The sequence below is a fragment of the Cebidichthys violaceus genome, unplaced genomic scaffold (genome assembly GCF_023349555.1).
Source record: "Cebidichthys violaceus isolate CVI_PGR_0920_01 unplaced genomic scaffold, fCebVio1.0.p SCAF_38, whole genome shotgun sequence".
Lineage (NCBI taxonomy): Eukaryota > Metazoa > Chordata > Actinopteri > Perciformes > Stichaeidae > Cebidichthys > Cebidichthys violaceus.
The window spans coordinates 1,230,057-1,240,946 of NW_027176572.1; the positions used below are offsets into that span (position 1 = coordinate 1,230,057).

A 10,890-nucleotide genomic window follows, 5' to 3' on the forward strand; every position below is an offset into this window, starting at 1 on the left:
CATGAGAAGCAGCTAATTACTGGAAATAGATGTTTGGGGTTTGTTATTCGGGGCTGTGCCCGGCTGCCACTGGTGTTGTTTTATGTTGTGTTTGTGTGGACGGGGGTTTCCAGGAAGCTGCTGTCAACACAGAGTCTAGGATCAGATAACACCTCCTCCTACCGCTCTCCCAGATCTGATCACAAGCACAACTGTACGTATTGGAGACATTAACCGACGTCCTTTAAACGCCGAATGTCCTTTCAACGTTAGACACAACAGTGAAAATCTATTTTTTCAATAAACAAGTAGCTCTGAGCGTAACGCAGCATCACACGGACATGAATGACCGAACACTGGCCTTTGAATACTTTACATAATCATACAGCCCATGCACAAGCATTCAGCATTCATTTCTTTGCAACTAACCGAACACTTGATTGTATAAAGGCGTTTTATTCAAATATGACTTTTGGTCACTGGTGCCATTTCTACATATTTATATCTATGTTGTCTGTATCTATGCAGCTCTGTTGTCTTTGTCCCCAGCTGTTATTTCTGTGCAAGTACATCGAGATGCTAAAATTCCTGTGCGTGCACATGTACGGCCAATAAATCTGATTCTGTAAAGGTAGTTTGTTCCGGGCCGTTCTAAGGAATGGAAGAAGGAAACAGCTTCCTTCCTGCAGGTGTTTCCATAAATCATTACAGTGGTTTGTGGGCCAGGTGTGTGTGTGTGTGTGTGTGTGTGTGTGTGTGTGTGTGTGTGTGTGTGTGTGTGTGTATATGTGTGTGTGTGTGTGTGTGTGTGTGTGTGTGTGAGTCATAAATTACAACACACCAAACTATAACCTCACAATGTAAACTGCACACTTCTTTTGTCAGGTGTGTAATTGTCTGGCAGGTGGGACAGAAACACAAACCCAGTGTGTGCAGGTGAGAACAAGCACCTGGTGTCCTGGTGACACTTGTCCTCTGTACTACAGGACACACGGACCAGTCCACAGAGACGCTGGTTCAGTTTCAGTTGTTTGAACCCTTTTTGTCATTATTTTTTTTATATTAATCGTATTGTTTCATTGGCGACATCAGTTCAGTTATTTTATGATGGTTTGTTTTGACAAGTGCTGAAACAATTTTCTCTTTTCTTCTATAAGTTTGTGGACTGAGTAACGTAGACAAGACAAGATAAGATAAGATAATCACAGCTGCAATCATTATTAAACCAATACTTAGCCAAAAATATATGAATACATAGGCATTTTGAATATGCGAAAAAGAAACAATAAAAACCATAAAATCATGATACATAACAACCCAGTCACCAGAAAAGATGTTGACGTAGATCTCGCAAACCACGAGATCTCCTCCTCGTAACGTTCACAAACGTCCGCTCCACATCCTACGACTACGTCATCAGCTCTGCCCGAATACAGAAACATCCACTTTCAAAAAGATACATACCCATTCAACATTTGTAGAATTGTATAATGCCAACAATATTTTCCTAGCGACATGGCTGTATTCATGCATGACAACAAAACACAACAAGAAACAAGCTATTTGCAGATGACACCCTGTTCTCTATGAAACTATGATGGGCCTTTTTCTTACTTGTCTTGGACATTTTAAAGACACAAAAAATGGTCCACAGTTTAAGTTCTGACTTTTTCTTGATTCGTTTATACTGTTTATTGAAATTGCAGATCATTTTTTACTTTAATTAGTTGTTTTTCTTATCATTTTGCAACCGTTTTGCAGGGATCCAAATAAATAATATTCTAAAGATGAATAAAATATGAATAAAAGGATCAAACTTTTAAACCAGAAACAAACACTGAGCTGAATCTTGGCCCAAAAAGACAGTGAACCGCTTCAACATGAAGGTAAACAGACAGACACAGACTGAGCAGCAGCACGTTTTACAGCAGGTCTGACACAATCCGGATCAAAACACTCGGCTGTCTCCAGCCTCGTCAGTGAAGATAAATCAAACCAGGTCAAATCCAGACACTTCATTCCTGTTTTAATTGACCATTCCAGCCGCGGGGGAACCGCAACCCAGCAGGACTCTGAGGGATTAGTGTCAGGAGCGCATCAGACTCAAACACATCGCGCTGGAATCTGAAATATGGCCCCTGCAGCCAGCGAACCAAGAAATGAGCTCCTGTGTAGCGACGTAAAGCTTCCCGTGTTACTGCACAGCTGCACAGCGAGGTCGATATGCGGACACGTCACATACAGGAGGCATGACCCACTACCACAGTATCTTAATGGACTCTCTGCTGCAGTACACAGTGACATACGGGGGGGACGAACCCTGTGACCGAAGTGATCACAACTGAATTACTGAGATCATTCTGAAGACCATGATTGAAAGTTCTCCTCCAGACATGTTTTAAAGAATATGAATACATTTCATCTCATTAATAGAGAGATATCCTGCAGACCCTGTTCTCTATGGACAGACATGGAGGCAGTGAGAGGTTAGGAAGTATCACGATCCAGAGGATCCACCCGGCAGGAAGTCAAAACTTCATGGAGGAGAGGAAGAGGGGGAGAGAACAGAGAGGGAGGAAGGTGAGTAGACACGGATGAAGAAACATAGAGTGATGGATGGCGGGAAAAAAAAGACCTGAGCCACAAATGATCTAGTGTCTGTGCTGATCAAATTGAGTATTTAGAGAGGAAGAGGAAGAGGTATCAGGATTCTCTCATGCAGGACTAGATGGTGAAGGACTAGGATGCACTCGAGTCATGTGGTCATGTTTTCAGTTTGTTTTCATCAGACTTTGGATAAAATGGATTCATAAACAGATTGTTATTGTGCAGAAGTCACATGCAATTACTTTTCAAGCTCTCCATGTCACGAGAGAGGAAAATAGGAAGTTGGAGTTTTATTACATTCTTTTGCTGAAACTCTAGTAGATCATTGTCTTATCTGTCTATTTATATATATATATATATATATATATATATATATATATATATATATATATATATATATATATATATACACACACACACACACATGTCATATATGACATGTTCCCAGTGTTAAGTTTGGCACCTGACTTTGAGTGATTAAAGTCAGTAAATATGAAGATTTTGCTTTTGTGTGACACTGGACAACTTTCTGAAAATCACATTTCATCACACGGCCAAAATGTAAACAATAGCCATTGTTTATCAGAAGGAAACAAGCTTCGTTCTCATCGGTCAAAAGATGGCTGCCGGATGTTTCCTGTTTAAACAACTCGCTGTCCGTCATTCAGGGCTTCAAGTTGACTAAAAATGTCACTGTTTTTTACCTATTGTTGTATTTTTTACGCACTTTGTTAAAGAACACAACACCAGCAACTACATTTGTCAGCGAGCTTAAAAAGATTGAGGAGATTTAAAAAAAAAAAAAAAAAAAAAAGACAATTTGAAGGCAGATCCTGCAGTCTTAATCCTCAGACTGAACATATGCGTGAGGTCCGCCTTCGTCTGAATGGACGACCTCTTTATCACAATAATGCAGACGCAGATACAGGAGGATTAACCCCACAAACTGAGACAAGAACCTGCAGGACCCGTCAGAAACGTCTTATCTGATGAGAACTAATCCTCCGGTATGTAGATGACGGTGATGTGGACACAGAGTCAGTCATGTGTTGAGCAAAGATCAGGGATCTCTATTTAAAAGTGTACTTATTTATTTAATCAGAACAAGTAGAATCTGCATTAATCACAGTCCCTGAAATACGACATCGCAGCACTCTTTTCAGCACACGGGACGCCTCAGAACCAGAACAGTGGATCAGCTGCTGAAAGAGAGCAGGGTGGATGCTTTAAGTCCACTTCTTGTCTCAGCACCGAGCTGCTGCTAATGAAATGATGAATCTAAATGAGAATTCTGGTAAACGTTCACCACCGCAGCCAGGAGGAGGAGGTCTTCCTGTCTGGAGCTGCAGGCTGGTTCTGAGCGGGGGAACCAGTTTGAGACGCAGGCGGGTCTGGCTCACGTCCAGAGCGTCTGTCTCCTGGAGGAGGTGTTACAGAAACACTCAACAGAAAAGATACAAACTCCCTGTGTGGCTCTGGAGAACAATGGTTTCATGACCAAGTTCAAGATTTAAGGCGAGAAAGCAAGACTGTAACAGAGATCCAAACATTCACTGTTACACTCTCTGTCCAACGGAAACAACTTAACGTGAAGATCGAAGCAGCAGAACCGCTCGGTCAGGTTAAGGACAGAAAAGATCACGGTTCGGGTTTAAAGAAATGTGGTCTTAACGTAGACTACGGAACTTTAAATAAGCCAACTTGACTTTTGGTTTCAGACGGACCATGAACGCCGGTCTCCTGGGTGAAGGTCCCGTGTGTCCACCCCCCATCCATCAACGTATTTCTTGAAGCTGGGGATCCAACGCGATAAATGACGTTTCAATTTGAAACACACTCCGCTGTGGTAAGAGGTCCCGGTTACATTTCTAGAGGATCGGGCTGGTTCACACGCATGTCACATGTCAACAACCACATCATCGGCTGAGCAGCTCCGGTCAGTGAGGAAGCTCATGAGATGTGGTTGAAAGCTTTGGAATCACTCGTCTAGTTGACCTGAAGAAGCTCCTGAATGAACAAAAGCTGCAGCAACAACTCAGCTGAACGCACAACACAGTTGTTCTACGAGGGGGGGGGGGGGGGGGGGGGGGCGTCTGCAGTGTGCACAAAAACGACAAATCTGCAAGCTGTTTAAATGCCTTGTGGCTCCACAGGTGTCGGGTTTCAGCTCTGAACAAGCTGGTATGAATGAAGCCATTTAGAACGTTCTGCTGCGGTGAGACCCGCTCAACGGCTGTGATTCACTTTTTTACGGTTTCAATGAGAAACGCAGACACCTGAGGCCGGAGAGAGAAGAGAGGAAGGACAAGAACCATTAAAACAACTAGAACACACGTTATGACTGCGTGACTTCATTACAACCACGGAGAACACGGAGAACACGGAGAACACGGAGCTCAGACCGGAGATCCAGAGATACATTTTCTTTGAAGGAAGGTATTCACATTAGGGGCCTCCAGGCCAAAGAAGGGTTTGGAACCAGCGCATTCACATACGACGGTAAAAAACGGACGTCCTATTTTAGCGGACGAGAGCAGGACGGTAAAGAACACCGTTAACGGTAGACCGTCAGGAGTCCTCTGCAACGGAACTTACAACGGGATGCTACGTAGCTCGCTAGCACGGAGAGAACGTTTCTTTGCAAGTTTGCATTAGAACATTTGGGGAAAAGTGCCTTGAATCAGTTCAGAGCAGAACATCTGTTGACGTGTACTTTTGCAAGCAATTCTGGTCTTTCACCAATTTTGGTTTTCACTATCAGAACTTCAGCTGCTGGATCTTGAATGGAGCTGAGCTAACAGCTGATGACATGATGGTAGACATACAGCCATGCACAGCGTGGGGAAATGTGACTCCATGAGCTGTGGTTATTGTCTTCTTAAGAATGAAGCATTTTAGGGTATTAAAAACCCTCATATGCATATTTAGTTCCAGTTCTTCCTAGAGCCTGACTGAACCGCTCTCTGACTGGTGGACAGGTGAGGCCTGTACCTCGCACCCCGCCCAACAGTTCAAATAAAAACAAACCGTCTCCACTGTGTCAACACACACACACACACACACACACACACACACACACACACACACACACACACACACTCCACCTTCTCAGAGCACCAGCTGATCCAGTGCTGCCTGCTCATTGGATCATATCACAACACTGGGTACCGGGCCAATCAGAGGCGCCCGCAGACCAGGATCAACGTGCAGCCTGGAGGGTGACGGTCTGTCCGACCAGAACCAAACCTGCCTCATCCTGCCTCCTCAGTTTAGTTCTCAAAACATCATTCAAGACCTTTTTTCCACTCTTCATTTTCGTGGGATCCAACAGACAAACAGTCGTGTTGAGGAAGAACATTGCAGCTGTGCTTAAAATAACTATGAACACCAACAGTTTGGAAAACCCCTCATAAGACAAACAGCAGCGTTCTTGTTGAAAGTCCCGTTTGTTGGACTCATCCAGCTCCCCTCACGTCCACCAATAATCTCTTAGGATATTCTAAAGTACGTCAGTCGCTCTGACTCAGTTCATGTCTGCACCACCAATAAGGATCCTACTTGACCTTCTATTGGCATTATTTTATTCCTGTACACTAAACTCCTGACTGCTTCACAACCTGCCGTGACACCGGACCGTACCATCGGCAGCTTGAAGCCCTCTCACTTTAAATGAGGTCCTGTTGGTGTGTCCCAGTTCTTCTCCTCTGCACTGAAAGCAGGACGTCAAGTGATGGAGACGGTCGGACCGGAGAACCGATTCACGTCTCTGAGGGAGTGACCAGGTGATGAGAGTCTGCAGTCTATTCATAGTTCTGACTGCTGTGGCTGCAGCCCGGTTGATCAGAGACACAACACTCACTTCATGCACTGTGAGAAGGAAGCACGCTCAACGCTTCCTGCCAACAAGAGGGCTCAATGAGGTACAAATGGTTTAGCGACATCAACATGTACCCATGATGCTTTGTGGGTCTGTGTTCGCACAGACGATGAGAAGTGTACATTGACAAAGGGAGTAAAGCAGTGATCCGTCTCTCGTCTGAAGCGTCTCCAGTATGAATATGAAACACTCCGGTTTCCTTTCCCAGTTCACATTCCTCTCCGCTCAAACCTCCTGGAAGCTGCTTTGCCTCCTTGTCAAATGCCCTTTTCCTTAAAGACTGGCCTCTTTGTTTCAGCCGCGATTAGCCGGCAGATACGAAAAACAGGCAGGACGACATTTGAGACTGATGTGCACGCCTGCTTCTGGAGCTCACACATATTCTCCCTCTCTCCCCCTCCCCTCTCTCTCTCTCTCCCCCTCTCTCCCCCTCTCTCTCTCTCTCCCCCCCTCCCTCCCCTTTCTCTCTGTCTCTCCCCCTCCCCTCTCTCTCTCTCTCTCCCCCCCTCTCTCTCTCTCTGTTTCTCTCTCTCTCTCCCTCACTCTCTGGCTCTCCCCCCCTCTCTCTCCCTCTCGCTGTCTCTCTCTCCCTCTATCTGTCTCTCTCCCTCCCTCCCACCCTCTCTCTCTCTCTCCTTCCCTCCCTCTCCCCCCCTCTCTCCCTCTCCCCCCTCTCTCTCTCTGTCTCTCTCTCTCCCTCCCTCTCCTTCCCTCCCTCTTCCCCCCTCTCTCTCACTCTGTCTCTCCCCCTCTCTCTCTCTCTCCCTCCCTCCCTCCCTCCCTCTCTCTCCTTCCCTCCCTCTCCCCCCTTCTCTCTCTCTCTCCCCCCTCCCTCCCTAGGAGCTCAACATCCAGATGTGTGATCAGTGGCCGTGAGAGAAGCCTTAAACCAGGAGTGTTTGTTTTACTGAACTCTCTCACCAGCAGCCGTGAGCTCACTGACTCTTATTACCTTTGACCCCCCCCTCCCTCCCTCCCTCCCTCCCCCCCTCATACCGCCTTAAAAAAGCCTTCGCTGGATATTTTTTTTTTAAATGCAACCAATGAGGAAGCAGGAGACCTTTCAACCAGGAAGCAGCTGTCGAACCGTTACACCTGGAGAGGAACCGGTTTTAACACCCGACACAGAGTAGAACGTGTAGAGAAGAGATGTCTTCATGACACCCCCCAGCTGATTCCTTACATTGAGGAATTCTCTTAAATATGTGCTATTGTTGCTACATTTCCACTAGTTTGAGGGAAGACAGTTACATAAGCAAAACAGCACAACATCTCTAAGTGTATCAGTGCATGAAAATCTATATCTTCGCCCCCTGAAAGCTCGGAGTCCCTAAATGAAGAGAAGGACTCAGGACCGGTGACTCAGGTGTAGCTGCCGTTACCTGGCCGTCACCACGGAGAGGCGTGGACGCTCATCATCCGTGACTCACGGCTCCTGAGAGGTTTACACAACCAGGGAGCAGAGAGAGAGACCAGCAGGAGGAACCGGACTGACTGCACCCGGGTTCATTATCAAGGTGCACCTGTCCTCCGTTAGGACAACAGAACTCCAGGTTGTGACAAGCTGGAGGAGATGATGACAGGAAGCTCACAGGGACGTCAAAGCAAAGGGAACTAATGATTATCGTTGTTCAGAAGAGGGAGTTCAGCTTGAAGACACAACTTTAAAACGTTGTTTTAACCTTTGCAGGGAGATAAGAAGCTGCTTCTCTCTAACAGACAGATGATAGATGGACTAGATTCAAACTGTGGGAGGAGGAATCAGAGAAACTAAAACATGTTCATCATACTACCGCTCAGTAATAAAAGAGCTCTCTGCTGTTGGTCCCAGGTCCAGACTTCTATTAATAGCTTTTACAGCACTTTTATTTATTTATTTTATTCTTCTTGGAGGAAACTGGAAAAGAGGTGCGGAAATACCACAGACCCACTGGGACCAGGTCCAAACCTCCCCCAGTCTGCCCAGCACAGCCCCGTGATGTTCTGATGGTGCTCCTATAGGGGCGTAAAGAGAGTGTGTGTGTGTGTGTGTGTGTGTGTGTGTGTGTGTGTGTGTGTGTGTGTGTGTGTGTGTGTGCGCTCATTTAAAGCACTTTATGACACCTTTGCTCCCATAAAAGCTGAATGGTATTTCAATAGGAGGTCATAGTGGTGAGTTTATGTTGACTTTCATCGCGCAGCATTTCCATATTCTAGTATCTCAGTCGTGACTTTATTGCACTTTGTAACTTCTTTAATGATATGAATATATTCCTATGATATGTTGCCGTGATGCTTCGTGGATTATAAGATATGTTTGAATAGGTACAAGCGTCCTAAAGTTTATTCTAAGGACTCATAAGGAGTCCCGGTCAGAGGGACATGGAGTGTCCCGGAGTGTCCGACATGCTGCGGGACTGAAGCGGTGAGAGAGGCGTCTTACCTCCGTGAAGAAGTTATCCATCGCCCCTCGTTATTGTAATCCCGGAGGGTTTACTGTCCGGTCAGTCCAAAATAAAGGGACCCAGGTCCGAGGAGCTTTCAGTCCATGGTCTTCCTCCTGACGGTGTGCAGGATGGAGGGCTGCGGGTCCGTCAGCGTGGAGCTACAGTAGAGCTTTACTCTTTGTGTCTCCAGCAGAGACCTCTTTAAAAAACAGACACACTTCAGGGTCTGCTCCTCCAGGAGCCCGGACTACCTCTGGTCCCCCCCTCCCCCCCTTTAGTCCTCGGGTCGCTCCCGTTGTTGGTCAACACTCCACAACAGGAGCGAATTAACCGAGAGACCGGTTCAAACTTTGGAGACGCTCACTCACTCACTCACTCAGGCAGGCAGGCAGTCAGACCGGTGCACAATAATCCCGAGGCTCCACCTCCCCACCCAGCACCTCCTCCTCCTCCTCCTCCTCCTCCTCCTCCTCCTCGTGCAGCCCCGCTGTCTCTCGGACTCCTCCTGCTGTCTGAACGACGAGATGATGTGTGCAGGTAGAGAAGAACGGAAGCCGAGAGATTCATTCTAGATCTGAGTAGAATTAAATAACATCTAACATCTAACAGCTACTTTAACTGATGAAGTCAACACGACCGCAACAACTTGAGCAAACAACCATGTGATCTGGTTGAAAGCTCGGGAAGAAGCCAGCGAGAGGACCGTGAGCTCACATCGATGTTTCAGTCATTCAGAAGAGTTGATTTAATTTAGTTTAGTTTAGGAAAGGTTAGTTTAGTTTAGGTTAGGTTAGTTTAGTTTAGTTTAGGAAAGGTTAGTTTAGGAAAGGTTAGTTTAGTTTAGGAAAGGTTAGTTTAGGTTAGGAAAGGTTAGTTTAGGTTAGGAAAGGTTAGTTTAGGTTAGGTTAGTTTAGTTTAGGAAAGGTTAGTTTAGTTTAGGTTATGAAAGGTTAGTTTAGGTTAGTTTAGTTTAGGAAAGGTTAGTTTAGTTTAGGTTATGAAAGGTTAGTTTAGTTTAGGAAAGGTTAGTTTAGGTTAGGAAAGGTTAGTTTAGGAAAGGTTAGTTTAGGTTAGGTTCACAACACACAGTCTTCATGTCTAATCCAAACACATAGGAGTGTGTCGGGTTTTACACTTGACTTACTCGGCACACAGAAGGACCCCTGACCCCCGCCAGACGTCCTTCCTGTCATTTGGGTTGCTGTGCCCCCAGCTGCTGACTTGGCAGGAGAGCAGCAAACCTGAGTGCTAGCCCAGGCAGAGTGAAGCCAAAGCTTCACGTGTTAAAGCTGCATTCTCTCTAGTGTCCACCAGGGGGCGACTCCTCTGGTTGTATAGAAGTCTAGTCTAAAATGACTCTACTTCTCTCTTGATTTATTCCCTCAGTAAACATTGTAAACATGAGTTTATGGTCTCAATCTCTAGTTTACAGTCTTCTTCAACACAGCATGATGTTCATTTAGTACATTATGCTCCATTTAGAGTCAAACACACCAGTCCTAATATGGTCACTCCCTGTTCACTGGTTGCAAAAAAATCCAAGATGGCGACGGCCAAAACGCCAAACTGGAGCCTTCATAACATCAGTCCACAAACCAAGGGGTGCCGTCACGACGACTACGTCCTCTTCTTATAAACAGTCTGTGGTGCTGCCCCCCCCCCCCTTTGAGTGTTAACATTGCTAACTGCTATGAAGGCAATTCTTTCCAAAGTAAGAGCATTAGCTGCCTCTGATATATTCCAGCCCTCAGTATTCATAGTTTTCTTTATAACCCATAAAGATATTCACTGTTTCCACACCTCAACGTGTTTATTACTTTCAAATCATCAAATCAATGATTTCTGGGAAACAAATAGTCAGACAAAAGAAAAGCTGAGGTCATTGTAAACATTAACACCTGTTCCCTGCTTTGGTTAATGTTCTCTAAAGTTAAACACAGTGATGGTGGACCCCCCCCCCCCACCCACAGCGTCACCCCGGTCACCCTGGTCACCCTGGTC

The 10,890-nt window shown here is 45.8% G+C and overlaps 1 protein-coding gene across 1 annotated transcript in view; it reads right to left on the minus strand.

The window, feature by feature from the left end:
• myo10 (myosin X) overlaps positions 1–9,149 on the minus strand; it is a 97,812-nt gene extending 88,663 nt beyond the window's left edge. The window contains exon 1 of the mRNA XM_068726056.1: positions 8,886–9,149. Coding sequence (XP_068582157.1) covers positions 8,886–8,906 — 21 coding nt within the window. The 5' untranslated portion in view covers positions 8,907–9,149. The remainder of the gene's footprint in view (positions 1–8,885) is intronic.
• Between the last annotated feature and the right edge of the window lie 1,741 nt (positions 9,150–10,890).